The sequence below is a fragment of the Idiotropiscis lumnitzeri genome, chromosome 7, assembly GCF_059441095.1.
Source record: "Idiotropiscis lumnitzeri isolate Australia: NSW breed Sydney's pygmy pipehorse chromosome 7, RoL_Ilum_1.0, whole genome shotgun sequence".
Classification (NCBI taxonomy): domain Eukaryota; kingdom Metazoa; phylum Chordata; class Actinopteri; order Syngnathiformes; family Syngnathidae; genus Idiotropiscis; species Idiotropiscis lumnitzeri.
In genome coordinates, this window is record NC_142397.1 from 7463434 (window position 1) to 7480079 (window position 16646).

Sequence of the window (16646 nt, forward strand, 5' to 3'; positions counted from 1 at the left end):
CTTGACTGTATTCGAGCCAAATCAAACTCGGAAAAACCACAATCCCTCCTCCAGTTCCACCGCATGTCGAGGCCGCTGTCACTCGGAAATTATCCCCAATGATTGCCGCTTCCTGTAACTCTGTCAGCTTGAAAAGTGTGTCCTCACCCTGAACCGTGGCTATATTCATCTGAAATCAAGCCCGAGATATACATATTACGCTCACGTGAGTCGTGTCAGAATTTCAATTTCACATCCACACCAACTCTATGGATTCAATGAATGTGGAAAAAAAAAATGTGCTACAATAGTACAAATTGCTCAAATGCAAACAAAGTCGTTTTTGCGGCTCTGACTCTCGCTACGGTTTCATTGTGTAATTTCACTCGGCAAATTTTTCTCAGTGTAATTGTCAGCAGGATTAAGTGAGAACATCTGAGCAAATGTCCATGAATGGGCCAAGAATGGAAGCATTAAGTATTGATGTGGGGCGGAAAAAAGTTGTATGATAGCAAAATGGCTAAGAAGAGTACTAGTAGCATAATAAAAACAAAACAAAAAATACGGCCCAAAAAAATAAATATTATTAAAACTTTTCTTGTAACGCAAATATTTTTTTTTTCTTTATTGTAAAATTCCATCCATCCATTATCTGTTTTTTTTTTTACCTTTAGGTAGGGATGAATAAATGAAGCTTCAAATCTGCTTCATGAAACAGTTGTAGTATTTTTGGAAAATAAATAAATAAATAAAAACAAAACGAAAAAAAAAACCAAGGCTTTTGCATTTAATTGTGATGAAACTTTTGATTAAATTATTAGAATTTTTTTTTTTTTGGGAGGGGGGGTCATTTTGTTGTTACAGTCCATTTATCCGTGCTTAGTGTTGCAGTGACCAACCTCATCCAACAGATGGCGCTGCAGACATTACAGGACTTGAACAGGAGAGTACAGCTTTGTCATGATATTTGTCAAATTTGTCAAGCAGACAGGATTGTTAGCATCGTTAGCAGGCTAGCATTGTACTCCATGCCATGAGGAAATGCAGACGCCCGCTGAGCCCTGATCTCGATCCTGGAGCTGCCAGCGCAGACCGAAGACGCCACTGCTGAAGACTTTTCCGCCTGTGTTTTCATTCATATCATCCCGGCCGACCGAATCCCCTTCCTCCTCGTTCATCTCCCAAATTTTCTTCCCCACATTTCTTTGATATAGAACTTCCCTCCCTGTCTCGTTTGCGTTACAAGTCTACTTCCAGCTCACTTCTAGACTGTCCCATCAAAGTTTGCAAGATAAAACAGCACAGACGTAAAGTGAAGAGTTAATCCAGTTTCTCTGAATTCAGCACACATTTTATGACTTGCTGCGACTCAGCGTTTTTGGCCAGGTTGTCTTTAAAATGCAAGCCAGCGGGCCACTTTTAGTATCAGACTGAGGCAGAATAGAATCTAGGTTTTCTTGAGCTTTTAGACAAAGTCGGAATATTTATTCTTTGCGACCAGCAACTATAGGCAGAGATAAGTGCTGGATATGTTTTAATGCATTCAACAGCAAAGTTTTATTTGCAGAGTTCATTGTGCAATTAACACAAAGATGAAACAACTCCACCGAATGATGTCACTAGGCCACGCCCCTTAAAGAGACACTTGGTCCATCCGAACATTGGCACTAGACTAGGTAAGCATGAAAAAATGACATCATCTCTAAAACGCCCCCCCCCCTAAAAGACTGTCGTGTTTTTTGGGAATCATATTTACGACAAATTGACACGCCCCCTTTTGGAGCTTGGCTTGTTATTTTGTTGGGGGAGGCAAGCGTTGTAATATGGCTTTGTTTGTCCGTTCTGTTTAAAAACGGTGACAAAACACCACCAAAATTCAAACGCACATGACGGCTCTCGTCCACGTCAACTTGCGAAAGGATAAAAGCGTCTTGCGCAATATTTGGGATTTATCGACATAAATACATGAGTTCATATGATCACCTTCACAAAATCAAAAATATTTTGCCGATTGTTCCTCCACGTACACAGGCACGGACAAGAGCAGGAATGTGCACAAAGTTCTGTCAAGTCTCTGGAAGATGCCGGCAGGCAGGCACGGATGTTTATATTTTCTTAAATTTTTCTCAATTGTTCCGTTTCATTAGCAGCAAGCGATTCAACGCTTCTTTTATCCGTCCTGTGCCACTGACACAAAATTAATGCTTTTATCAGTGTAGCTCGGGTGTGGGCAAACTGTGGCGCAGGGGCCGCATGCGGCCCGTTAAATGTTTTAATCCGGCCCGCCGAACTTGGAAAAAATTAATTGAATAAACTTTGTTAATGTTTTATTTTCTAAATACTGTGACATATATATTGTTGTAATGTTGTCCCGCCAATAAAAAGGTTTGCCCACCCCTGATTTAGCTCACCGTGGGCTTGGCCTTATAGTGCCAAAACATTAATCACGGCAGCTCGTCTCAATCGCTACATTTTTATTTTAAATACCTTCCGCTATCAGGTCAAACGGGACAGGTCCGCCCGGACAGGATTATTGTTGAGCGAGTCGGGCTGATCAAAGCCTACATGGAGCAGTCAGACAGGCGGATGTTGGCGGGAGTAAAAACGGATTAACGGTTCTGTTTTAACAGCTCCAGATTTGGGCGATCGGATCTCATGCTCGCTTTCTCCTCGGTGATTTGAAGAAACAGAAGAAGACGAAATAGATCCTGAATTTGAGGGAGACATGTCATCGAGTGATGGGACTGATGCCATGCAGCAGTTCGGGGGTTGGTGCCTTGCATCAGAGCAACTCGGCTGCAAAATTCAACAACTAGTCCGTAGTCGCGTATTTTACTGAGCATTGCAAAAGCGCACTAGGAGACATTGGAGCAGAGTTGAACTGACAGACACACGTGAGAGTGCAAGATGATTACCAGCTTGATACACAAATTAACGCATTGACTGCCATTGACGGCTAAAGACGTCAAAAATATTTTTTTTCACTCGGCTGGTCGTGAATGAGTTAAGTATTTGCTCAAATTACCTTTATAGGTTCATATTAAAAATTCATATTTGAAGACTCTCATCATCTTAATGAGGTGTCGCAATTAATTAATTAATTAATCAATCAGTCAATAATCGCAAAGTATGCGCAAATGCGGATGCTCAAGGGCGAGGGCAGCGGGGCAAACGAAGGCTAGGAGGGGGCCGAGCGTGATGGCAGTCGAGTATTCAGACCTCCTACTCTGGAATGCAGAGTGAGGGCAGAGACACAACACTTCAATTCACGCAGTGGAACTATTCTTAGTGCAGATATGTGGAGTGGACCCAACGTCGCCGCTTTTCTACCCTGAGGCCTGTGAAGAGAAGTTAGATAGCCGAGTGCACCGTGGCATACTTTAAGGTTGAGGCTTTCGAGACGAGGCAAAAAAAGCAAGACTCCACTCTGACCTCATTTTCGTTTTTTAATCAGTCAGCAGATGAAAAATCGGTGGAGAGGTTTGATATTAGTGATCACATTCGGCCGTGTTCTGCTGCGTTCAAGACAGTGGCCTGATTCATCTACGGACAGCACAGGCTTTTGTTTTGTTTCCTCTTGCTCGTCTCTTTGCTTTTATTTCTCTGTCGTCTCTCTCTTGCTCTCTCTGTTTGTATCTGAATGAGTCATTGAGAAGAAGATACGCAGCAAGTCCTGGCCGTGCACGGTCCCACTGTTGTCAAGCTAACGCGGCCCAGTTTGCCGTTCAGTCATAACAAAAGTCAAAGAACTATTCATCTTGTTTAATCCCTTTATATAAAAAAAAAAAAAAAAAAAAAAACCTGGTAATGCGACACGGCGATAATGTCGCAAAAATAAAAACTTGACTATCCAGACAGAAAAAGAAAACATGACAAGAATAAGAGTGAAAAAAGTTCAAATTAAGTCGTCCAAATCTTTTTAGCTAGCTGTAAAAAAATTTTAATTAGAAAAACGCGAAGGAATAAAAGACAAAAAATACAAATACGAAGGAATACTATTAATAATAATTTTTCAATATGACCATTACAGAAATCATGAAAATGTTCAAAATATAAATGTGCATTACATTTGTCTCTTTGAATCTGATTGAATGAATGAATATGATTATTGAAATGTTCACTCACCCTCAATATTAGGTATTGTTTTATTTTTCCATGGCTTCCCCCCCCCCCCAAAAAAAAAAAAAATGGCCCTCACACTTTCATCAAAAAGCACAGCTGCAGAGAACCTTTCACACGTCATTTTGCAAGCAAGCGATAATGGAGGCCCGACAATAGGAGTGTGCATGAATTCAAAATGCATGCGGCCAGAGAAGCAAACAGCGGCTTCCTGTCACAACCCAAGATGTGACACTTGACTCAGAATCTGCAACGACATGTGAAGGCACAAAGATGTGATATAAACTGAGGCTTGGCGGTGTGAAACAAGTTCTGTGGAAAGCCGATAACAGCTGATCTCTCTCTCTCTCTCTCTCTCTCTCACTCACTCAGACAATATTACGTTTAAAAAGCTGTTTGTGTATCGCGCATGTGTACCCGATGAAGTGTCCGATGATGTGGCGTACATTTAGCTAATGGGGCAACAGCAATGGGGCATGTTCCCAACGGACAATAAATCACATTGTTTGTAACCGTGCGAGTAAGCACTTGAGTTGACAAAGAGGACGGCAGCTGCCAGGCAATGCTTCAATGTGACCCCTGTTACTTTGGCGTTTACAACGCTGCGCCAATATGGCCACAAGGGGCCGAGACCACCTACACAAAGTGATCTCAATGCGTCCACGTAAAAACCACAGGATGTATTTTTTGGTGAGCAGCACTTCCACGAGAATATTCAAGAGTGAAAATGTCCTGTCTGCACTGACAGCAGGGGGTCCTCAAATCCGGTTCCTCGAGGGCCGGGGTTCTGCGTGCTCTCCATTGCTCCCGGCTGCAAGACATCTGATTCAAAAGAAAGAACATGATTGTGATCATTTGAATCAGGTGTGTTGCAGCAGGGAGAGGTGGAAAATGGGCCCTCGAGGATCACCGCTGACTTAAAGTGAAAACTGAGTGTCCTTTTTTTTTTTTTTTTTGATAGTCTCATGACTGATCTGAGCCTGACCCTTGTCTTTTGCGACCACCTATGCAAATAAAAGACGCTGTCATACAAAACAACCACAAAAAAGGGGACGTAACTGCAACAAGTGAGATCCGAGTGCAGTACGTAGACGAAACCAGACAAAGGAGAAGAGATATGCAAAGAGCGATACGAGTGCTTCCTGTTAGAATTCCATCTTAATTGACCTTCCTCTGTTGCCGTGGTAACAGCAGCGCAGCTACGCAAAAGGGTAGCTCACTGTTAATATAAGCAGTTCCGCCCCTCAGAGGCAATTGATTTTCGACATCATCAGTTTGGCTATTTCGAACTAGTCCGTCTTATTCAGTTTTATTGATTTTTAAAAAAAAAAATTTATGCATAACTTGGCCGGTCACAAGTCGAGCATGATGCACCGCAGGCAAATCGACATGTCGCAAAGATAGACCGGACTCAAGCTGACAGCAAAGACCCCGGACGAATATGCGTCATATCACGCAGGCAAGTCTACCCAGAATGCCCCCCCATCTGACACAGGATAGCTCCAGACAGACAGACATGCCCAGTAGTGTCATTTCACTCCAAGCACAGCCCAAAGATTACAGGGTGAGACTTATTACAAGAGGAAAAACACCTCAAGCGCAACCGAAAGCAAGCAAGTAAGTTAAAAAAAATAAAATAAAAAAATAATAAAAAAAATCAGGACAACGAGGGATGCCAAAGGAGTCCATTTAGAGGATCAGAGAACAGATGCTTGATAAATTGCCCGTCTTTCTTTCTGGCAGGGAGTAAGACAACAGATTGGGCAAATCTTAAGCAAGAGTGCAGAAAAAAAAAAAGAAAACAAGCACACATGTGGGACAGATGTGACCTTTCTTTTCGTCACACGTTTCAGGTCATTGATAAAAATCGGAAAATAGGGGTGAGGAAAAGGTCACGATCTTTACGGGTGACCTTCCTCGGTTTTCACACGGACGGGGTTGGTTAAATCGCACATTGGACTTTTTGGTTTATTATGATTGATATAAGAAAATATTTGAAGTGGTCATCGATTACATGAATGTGTGGGGGGGACTTGAGCGCCAATAAAACCGCTGTGTTGTTGCGTCATCCTTTCGGTGACTGTGGCCAGTCAGCAACAACAGTAAGTGATAATATATTATTGTGTGAACGTTGAAACAAAAGCCTTCGCACTCATGCTTTTGGAAGAAATGTTCTTCGTGTTCAGAATATTCTGTCCGCTATTTTTTTTCAGATTTCGGCTCAATGTTTTGTTTGTTTCTAAGCGGGGAACAACTTGTAGTGCGCCACCCTTTTTTTGGACCAAGAGAGGAAACTCAACGCAATCCATTCGCAGGTTGACCTCCATTTTGTTTCATTATGAAAATTTTACCTGATCTTTGCCTGTAAGGTTGGTCTTTTCAGAAACCAACTGTTTTACCAAGCAGAATTCAAGATCATGTCACGCCATTTTGACTTATCTTTCAAGGCCTTCAGATGATATTTTGTTCCCTGACTAATATAAGCACAGACCCAAACAAAAGAGAGAGGCGATTATCTTCTTCGATTTGAAATAAAAAGTCAGTCTCAAGGTTTTTCGGTTCTTCTGTAATCTGCAGTAGACGTTGGTTCATTTCAGCTAAACACTTGAAGAAAAAGTGGCAAAAATATGCTGGGAACAGTGACTGAATAGTTTTGAGAACATATAAAAATTGAGAACATATTCTTTTTAACGGCAGCCCACAAAATTGCCAAAAGACAACGTGACACACACCCACTAGTTCCTTCTTCCGATGCGTACTGAGCTGAAGTCTCACACAATGTGCCGAATTATGCTCCAGTCTCGATTGAAATCAATCACGATGTGTCACTTCCATTCGGTTCGAATGTGAAGCTGGTTTGAAACACGAGGCGCTCAAGCGTGACAAATCTACGGCGTGAGCGAAACCACGGCGGATTTGCCGCATCAATCCGACAACGAGGTCTCAATCGGAGCAGTCCAAATGTTACAGGATGGGATGCAAGGGCGGGTATGTGGTCGGTGTGGTTAGTGTGGCTGGCATCCAACAACACAATGTGTCATGCGGTTCTTCCCAGCAGGCCACAAGGATGACACATGTGGATATACGCTGCTGTTTTCTGGTGGGAGTCACAAAAAAAAAATCAAGAGGCAGTAGAGAATGACAAAAACGTGAGTATTCATTTTTTTGGGCGAGCACTTGTATTGAGCGCTTGATTGGTTCATGTCAATAACAATATTTGTACGATAGATCAGACTTGAGGCTTGAGAAAACAGCAACAGACCACCGTGATGCCTTGAAATATTTGAAGACGGGTGGTCCGCCAAGAAAGAGGCGTGACAAAGCATCCACTGCCATTACAGCGCACAAGAGATTTCCATTTTAGCGAGAAAGTACAGAAAATGAGTGAATGAGCAGAAATGAAAGAGAAAGTGAGAGAAGGGCTGTTCAATGAGAGTGAGAATGAGAGGCTCACGCTTCACTGAATGTTACGCCAAAGGGCTTGATTCTGCTGACCTGGTTTCTTTCACCAACACAAAAAACAACAACAAAAAAAAAAGGCCATGCATTAACACACTGACAAAAACATCCATGCAAGCGCGCACACAGCGCCCGTGGACATTTTACACGCCCGCTTAGTCGGAACTTGTGCTCAGCGGACGCCTCGCACCAGCACGTTTGGACACATGTTTAACCCAGCTACAGCTCTGAAACTTTTAATTAGCAAGATTTGGGACCTGACTAAAGAAAATAAATTGTTACCCAAGTGGCAAAAAGAAGAGCCTCAGTTTGACTAATTGTCTACATGCTCATGTTATTACGCTAACTCAGTGATTCTCAAATAGCGGGGCGGGCCCCCCTTTTGATGCTGAGGGGGGCGCATGTGACGCTGGGGAACATAATTGTTTTTTGATTTTCATAATTGTTTTAGTTGGCAGTGGCGCTCTCCTTGCCCATTGTGCGCCGCGTATTAACTCTACAGTGTAGGTTTGTTTGACAACGAAAGTGCTATTATTTATAGTTGCTGCGGAGAGTGGGTGGTGGGGGGGCGTGAATTGTTTTCTTCTTGCTAGGGGGGGGCGGAACAGAAAATAATTGAGAAGCACTGCGCTAACTCAATGCTTTAATTTTTCAATACTTGTTGCATGATACTCTTGCCTTTAGCTTAGCTTAGTAACCTAGCTACAAGCTTAGCCATCGTGCTACTGCTAACATGCTAATCTCTCGTGATTTTTCACTTGTTCAGGTATTAGCAGTTATCTTGGCATGCTAATATTAAATGCTAATCGCCAACTCCGTGCGAAGTACCATGTCGCCAGAAAATGTAATGACCTGTAGCCATGCTAGCCGAACCTTAGCTTAGCTTAGTTTATGCCTATTCTGGTTGTCAGGCTAAAAAAAAACTGTACTTTTTTTCCTTAATTATTTAAATTAGGTTTCGGAACTAATGGTAATGACAATCCAAGTTTGTTTCAATTATTGATGAAAATATTTGTTTCAAAGTTTTCAACCTGATTGTGAGACCTCAATTCAAATATACGTTTCCTGCCTCGCCACAGTATTGGAAAAGTTCCCCATGCGGTCAAGTGCCGCTTATCAGAAGCTAACACTAGCGTGCACTTCAACAAAACTCAACTCAGCATGCTTTCCTTAAGTTACTCTTTCAAATTGCTGTTTCTGGCAACGCTTCAAAGTGGTTCGCTTGCTCTGCAACTTTGGCCAGGATAGCTGATCATGTCATTGGCAATGAAACTCGGGAAGGGGTGGAGGTAATTATGCTAATTTCCCCCATTCTGACATAACAGTGGGGCGCTCGTGCCAAGCAGATCATTCACAGAGACATTTGCAGGTAATTTGTTTGCTTGCTTAATTTCACACAATATGGGTAGGAAGGCACTCTTTTTTTAATTAATATCAATTTTACAAAATACACTATGTCCCCTTCAAGGCTTGAAGCGCTCAGCAACCATAAATCTCCTTTATGATGTACTGCAGTGCAAGCTTTTCATTTCTATTGCAAATGACCCATAATATGAATCCGTAACGTGTACATCATGATCTGACAAAAAAAGGAACATTAATTTCTGTTTTTGAATAAAGAATACTCCAACTATACTACTGTATGTGGTTTTATGTTGTCTCATGGGCAGCACCCCAAACATTCTACAATTTCCACACTGAAAAAAAAATAAATAAAAAATAAAAACTCAATCTCCACTCTGGTATAGCAATCAATTGTGCACTCGGCTGAGCTGTGCCCTAGTGACACACTAACACCACAGTGAGGAGGATGAGGAGTGGAGCACAGTGGAGTCGAGTGACCTTTCTTTATGCAAATCTCAAGAACAGAAACACTCAAACCGAGAAGGAAAAAAAAAAAAAAAAAAAAAGCTCACAAGATTTTGTTCAACGCAAATCGAAAACATGAATTGCTTTGTATAATATGATGTGTGGCTGCCTTTTTTTTCTCTCTCAGACTACCCCTCCTCCCATTTATATGTCATGAGAGTCTCCTTGCTATGTGGCGTGACACACCCACTACAGCCTACCTTTCTCATAATATAGTCACATAATCAGAAAAAAAATGGTTGTAAAAACAGCCTATTGGTTGCTCAGTGGTTTCCCCGCTGGATCCCTTCCTCCATTTTCCAAATGCAGCCCACTAACCTACAACCAAGCCACTATTTATTTAATTCACCCAGAAAGAAGCCCTGGAAACACATCCTTACCGCCACACAATGTGTATGGTCACGTTACAATCCATTGCACGGGTTTAGGTTCAAATAAAAGAAAGCAAGTGAGACATATTAAGCCATTATTAAAGACAGTGGATGCCCCCCCGCGCCCCCTGTGGGATCAATAAAAACGAAGCATTGCTGTAGTGATGCCTGCACTGCATAGAAAGATGCAAGATGAATGTCAATGGGAGGCAGCTCCTGCACAGCTGGATGGGAGGCAGCGGTATGCAAAGGAGGTGTACTCATGGCGTCCCCTCTACATCACCGCCAGCCATTAAAGTGGCTAGATTTTTTTTTTTTTTTTTTTTACTACCATGTTGTGACAATTCACACCGGTTCGTTTGACTCACCGCCGCTGCAGAGTGTCTGACAGCGTTGCAGGCTGTCTGGCGCATCTCCGCCGCGCTCCCTGGCTTCAGCAGGTTCTTGGTGAATCTCCGGGTCGATTCGGACGCCATGTCGTCATCCGAGCGGCCGCGGGGGTCCGTACAGTCCGGAGAAACGTGCCGCAGTCCGACCTGCTCCTCCTCGCTGCCAACATGAGCAGACAGGGCTCTCTGTTTACGCACACACCGTAGTATACACGCTGGGAAAGCAGTTGAAAAACATTTGCTAAACACTTCCTGTTTTTAATTTTCAAAGTAAAGTAGAGAGCCGAGAGTGTCGTTACAAATACAAGCGAGAACACAAAAGTCTTATTTTGAAGGTTCATACAGGATACACAATTCATAGTTCTTTTGTATTTTATAGTAAAACGGAAAGGTAATCTCACGACGCGTATTCCCACTAAACTGCATTTTTTTCCTCCACCTTGATGAATCCGACTTCATCCTGATGCGTTACATTCTTTGACGAAAGAGATAATACATTCATTTGTGTTCACAATGATATGAAACGAAAAAGACAAATTAATCAGGAGTCAAGTCACGATCAAAATAACACCAATTACAACACAAGTCCACAGCGACACTCGGCGGCATCAGCGAATGGTTAAATAATTAGCGATATCCAATTATAAACAAGCAAATTCAACACACTGGAGAGCTTGTGGTACTGAGTGACTATTTTCTTTTTCATTTACGTTTGTCATTAGCTAGAGTTGCAAAACAACGGAAGGATTGTACCGCCCCCTGTGTGTAGGACAGCAGCACTGCAGCAGCCAGACACGTGATCCTGAAGGTCCCTTCAGTTCACTTTTATACACAAATTATCTCAACTTGATGTTCACGTCACTATAACTACTTAATTTGTTGCATTTTGTATGCCGGTTAAACAGACGTAACGGTGCAAACCCGTCAGAAAGTTGGCGAGCGAATGCTCATTCGAAACAAACATATATTGTGCATGGAAATTGCAATTTTGGTCGAATAAAGGATCACTAAGCGAGACAGTCAATATAAAATATGTCATTTAAGACGAACAAACACAGTTTGAACACAAGTGCTTTTATCAAAGCATTTTTTTTAATTAGGGCGAAGGTAACATGAAAATTACTGCAAGCAAGGGAAAACTTACGATATCACTTTATAGCAGACATGCCCAAGTTCAGTCCTTGAGATCCACCATCTAGCCTGGTTTCGATGCATTACTACCGCAACACACCTAATTCAAATTATCAGCGTCGTTTGCAGGCTTTTGCAAACCGTGCTAATGACCTGATTATTTGAAATAGGTGTGCTGGTATAAGGGAGAGACCCAAAACAGGCTGCATCTGGGTTCCTGAGCAAATGGACACCTAACGATAGGATTCGATGTGGAAAACAGAAAGCACCAAAAACGTGAGTTAATTTTTTGTTTTACCTTTTTTCCATAGTAGCTGGATTGTGCCTGTTGTGGTTCGTGCTAAATGGTTTCCGCGAAAATGCCGCTAATGGCTACCCTCAGTCGCACACCTAAACCAAACATCGGGCTTGTTTACTGAGTTTGCGTCCAAATATTGCCGTTAATTACTTTTGAAATTCATAGGTTAGGTTAACATTATTAGCAGACTTAACATATGATGAAACTAAAGGCCCGAGGCCTCCGTGTCATTTAATGTTGCTCATGAAGGCTTGCGATAATTTTGCCTTGAATGTTTTTAAGTAACCTGGTTCAAAAAAGTTTTCATGTGTGTTAATGTAGAAACTCCACTTCCCAAAAAGTTATTGGTCAACAAATTGCTGAAAACAAATTAAATGAATAAAATAGACGCATGTCGGGACTGACCAATAAATTTATGTGAAAAACAAAACAAAACTGTTGTAATTGGTTTCCGCCCGACACCAGCAATAAGTTGTGTGCAGACTGATCGATCGATGCTGCAAATGAAAATCTCAATTGTAAACAAAAACAAAACATCAGTTTCAATTCACGTTTGTCATTGGGCTCCCTCTAGTCAACCAATTGTTTGGTTCTTTTTATTATTATTATTATTATTGTTATTATCATTTTGTTGTTGTACCACATTTGACCACTTGGTGGCAATATCATACCGCGCAATGTTTACTTTGCACTACATGCACAAATGTGATCTGTTATTATTGTTTCAAGACATTTCAAGGACTTGCACTCCCGCTTTCATTGGTCACTTTCCCCACTCCAGGTGCATCTCATTAGATTACAATATTGTGGTTAATTTTACTTTTTTTTTTCAGTAGTTACATTCGAAAAGTTGAAACGCCCATGTTTTATCAGAATCACTCACAGAGTAAAATATTTTATTCACTACCAGCCAAGTAAAGAAAAGAGATATTCGACGTCTTTAGCCGTCAATGGCAAAAAAAGGAGTAACTTTTTTTTCTGCTCCCTAGCTGCGTTCACAGTTGTGAAAAATGGCTGCTTTGAATCCACTTTGGTAAACGAATGAACACTAAACACGGTAGATAACTTAAGATGAAGGCAGATATGCACTCGTACGGTACAGTATAAAAAATAAGCGGCTGATAGGCACTGATCAAGTAAATCCATAAAACATATGGAGGGCAGCAGCTTTGAACATATGTGCCTCCATGTGGAGGACAAGTGAAAGTCGTGGGAAAATTCCAGCATTTGTTCTGAAGTGTCTCGTCACGAAAACAGCACTTATTGGCATGCCAAAAGTAACTTGCAGAAAAACAATATAGTTGGGGAACAGCTAAATAATTGATATGGACGCGCAATGCCTTCTTTTTTTTTTGATACAGTCTTTGCATGGCACCTTCAACATCAAACACAAGTCATAATCCATTCATAATTTGAGCATCATATTGAAATTATTTAAATGTTGCAACAGTTCTATGGCTAGTATATAGCAAGAAAAACTCAAATGATACATTTGCACCTTTTTAAAAAAAAAAAAAAAAAATGTTTTGAGATAAATTGGATTTGTTAGAATATTGTTTCCTTTTATACATTTATTTTTTTCTGATGAATAGTAATTTAAATTATTGCTAAAATAATTATTTTTTTCATAATCAAGCAGCCCTAAATCAACTTCAGGAGTTCTAATGTATGAATCTTGTGCACTACATGTGAATGATTTATTTTTTTTTTTTTTTGATCCTCTCAATGTGCTTGGCTTGTCATCTGCTTTACAAAGTCACTTTAAAACCCGGCTACAAGAATCCCTCCACTTTTATTTGCAACACTCTTTGTGTTCTTTAGCAAATGAATAGTTGTACACCATCTCGTGGCCGTTTCTCATTTGTGCGCCGGGTGTGTGTGTGTGTTTGTGTGTATTAGAGACCAGTGTCTGGCGCCTGGGGTGAAATCAGTCAGATAAAAGGCGGCGATGAGGTGTGGATCGCCAGCATCCTGACAGCTGTAGATGAAATTAAAAAAACTTCTGACAAATCAAACAGATTTCTCTCTGGTGCACTCCCTCGGCCTCTCTCCATCTCCATCTGTCTCGCTCTCGCCTCACCCCTTGAGCCCTCATCAGGCAGGCGGGGTGCGCGACTTGAAACAAAATGGATTTCATCTTAAGTGCTCGGGCAGGCTTTGAAAACCTCAACAGCTGCTGGGCCAGCGTGTCTCCCGCTTTTGTTTTTGGGCTCGCCTTTATTTCACATACTTCAACAAACTTGAGCCATATTGTGACGGATAAAGGTGGAACATCAGCACTTCAAACACTGACGGTAATTGAGAGATGAAACGGGCACATTTGCCAGGTTCTGAGAGGCCCGCGCCGATCACAAAAACATCAAAACCGGCCCGTTGAGGGAATAGTGCAGAGTGGCGCTCTGCTCTCATTGCATCCGATGCGGTTGTACTAAGTTGGTGCTTTCTGGTACAGTTGGCAGTTGAACCCACTCTCGTGTGAAAAGGAAGTATTGTACACAGCAGTGGTGGGAGGTCAAGGCCTTTGAGGCCTTTTCTGCTGGCCTAACACAATCAAGAAATCATGATCAGTCTTCAGATTGATGTCATATTATACCCTAGTGTTTAATTTTTAGATTAGAGTTTTTATCCAATCAGAATTCAGCTAGCTTGGGTTGCCGGGCAGATTTCATATAGTAGTAGCACACATTTCGTTCGGCCTTCAGATAAAATTGTGCGTTTGTTCTGTGTGAGCAAGTGGGTTAGATCACGAATTGATGACAGTAAGGCCTTCTTGCTTTAAAAATGGTGGGTTAAGTAGGACTTTACTGAAGGTGTCCATGTGAAATTGCACGACCCGCCATTGACCTTTAATAATCCCCTGCCACTTTGTGCTTCACTTTTCGCGACTTCAGCGTTTCATCAAAAGCAAATATTACAGCCATATCGGCAGCCATATTGTGGAAAGACACATTGCTTCAAACAGATGAATTGACTTGGAGGCATTCGTACATAACAACGGGCTCTCAAGTGCTGCGCGTTATTGGTTCCCGGCCGTGAGATCGACCAATGAGAGCACGAGTGGCTTTATCCTGTTTATCAAGTTAGCATGCTAACGCTCGCGCGCTAATGAGCTAATCGCCATCTTAAAGGCTAATCATAAGCAAATATCTCAACATATTTCGGAATGTAAATTCACAATGAAAAAATCCCATTAATTAATACCAGACATATATCGCAGAATATTTATAACATACACACACAAGCTGTGCTTGACTCATAAGACGAAGCTGCCATCGCTGTACGTCGCGAAACAGGAAGTGGGATACGCAACATCCGGTTTGCGTTTCACAATAAGAGATTTACCTTTACAAAATAACGCACTTCTGTAACGATAAAAACAGATAAACAATATATGTCTCATCAGAAGCCACAATAAATGTCTATTAAACACTCCCACTGGCACACCCACTGTGATGTTCCTGTCCAATTTTTAAATGATGAATGTTCAGATAAAATGGTCAAGAATTAAATCTCTATATTCTACCGCACAAAAAAATCATCGTTATCTAGAAAAAATGAGCGCAAATCTTGAAAGGCCTCTTCATGAGTTTTAACAGGAGTTATGACTAAATGCGTTTGTTACAACCCATTTCCATCCAAACTGAAGCCACAGAAATACCCAACAGAACACCTTGTGACTTCCGTCACTAGAGGGCAGTAGTGGGTAGCGATTCGAATAGAAGATTTGCGACAGGGGCGGTTTAAGCAGATGGTCAAACAAACTGAGCATTGGCTTGGCGGATTTAGTGTGCATCCAAGTTCCTATGCGTGTGTGAGAAAGCCCGAGGAGAGGAGTGGTTCAGACCGCTGAAGAGTGTGTGAGAGAGAGAGAGAGAGAGAGAGAGAGAGAGAGAGAGAGGCCTTCTCACCCGACTCCTCAAACCAACAGAATTAATAGGCTCATTTGCCAAGGAAAACACTCTAATCAGTGGGTTTCCTCTCATTAAAAGTTAATTAGTTTGACACGAATTTCCTGCCGAAGAAAGTATTGACCACTTGCAACTCATTAGAGGCCAAGCAAAATATCACACGGAGGAAAGCTGCTGCGTGCAAGGAGACGAAAGAGAAAAGGATGCGCTGTGCGTGCGTGCAACAATCATTGTTATCCCAAATTGCACGTGACATGTCGATATATGTTGGGATGTCACCATAGGGGTTATTATAGTTTGGGAAATTTAATTATTTTTCATTTTATTTATTTATTTTACATTTAGTTAGTTTGAATTAGTTTTCATGGCATGGTTACTTAGTTTTAGTATTGGTTTTAGTTTGTAATGCAATTGGTGTGTTACTTTTTCTTTTTTGAGAAACACTATTAAAACATTTTGATAATAAATTTGATAAAGTTACGAAATTATCTATCTTGGTCTTTTTTTTAATCACAAAAGAAGGCTTTTAAACATGGGTTTGCAATCTATAAGAGTATTTCCACTGAATATACATATTCATTATACTAAAACAAGCCATCACGTCTGGCGCCACAATTTTAACAATTGAAATTAGAAACGCGCGCACACACTCTCCCTTCCCACACACTTCTCCATTTCCTCCTTGGCTTCATCTCTCGGCGGCTCTCTTGCCTCGCTGATCTGTCTGCTCACATTTCCTCTTCTTAATGAATCATGAAGTTTGACTTCTAGGCCTAATAAGCGGTGTTTTGCGCGGCAAGCGTCTGGAATGCGCCAGCGTTTGTTTTCCTTTAATCAGCCCGGCAGGTTCTCCAGGCTTTGGGGCCGCCCCGAGTGAGAGATCCCGAGCCCACGGAGCGGCATCAGACGAGGAAACGCTGAGAGGCAGCCAGTGCTGCCAGGTGGCAGTAAGACGGATGGAAGCGGGCACAGACTGAGACGGGGGCAGGAAACATAAAGGCATGGCGCTGTGAACTGAAGAACAATGATGGGAAACGTCTTGAAGCAAACACACTGACCGGTGCTGATAGAATAATGGAATGAAGGATGAGGACGCGAAAGAAGACAAATGTGAGGGAAGACA

The 16646-nt window shown here is 41.7% G+C and overlaps 2 protein-coding genes across 7 annotated transcripts in view; one reads left to right on the forward strand and one right to left on the reverse strand.

Annotated features, from left to right (window-relative positions):
- dock10 (dedicator of cytokinesis 10) overlaps positions 1-11459 on the reverse strand; it is a 60567-nt gene extending 49108 nt beyond the window's left edge. For 2 of the 4 annotated variants that reach the window (XM_088299893.1, XM_088299892.1), the window contains exons 1-2: positions 11331-11440; positions 10166-10346 (exon numbers count right to left, since the gene is read on the reverse strand). In XM_088299893.1, coding sequence (XP_088156019.1) covers positions 10166-10346; positions 11331-11401 — 252 coding nt within the window. In that variant the 5' untranslated portion in view covers positions 11402-11440. Of the gene's footprint in view, positions 1-10165; positions 10402-10625; positions 10725-11330 lie in introns of those variants that run through there. The other 2 variants (XM_088299895.1, XM_088299896.1) reach the window with 2 other exon arrangements.
- LOC148333350 (uncharacterized) overlaps positions 11412-16646 on the forward strand; it is a 73650-nt gene continuing 68415 nt past the window's right edge. For 2 of the 3 annotated variants that reach the window (XM_088299902.1, XM_088299900.1), the window contains exon 1: positions 11412-11593. In XM_088299902.1, coding sequence (XP_088156028.1) covers positions 11567-11593 — 27 coding nt within the window. In that variant the 5' untranslated portion in view covers positions 11412-11566. The remainder of the gene's footprint in view (positions 11594-16646) is intronic. The other variant, XM_088299901.1, reaches the window with a different exon arrangement.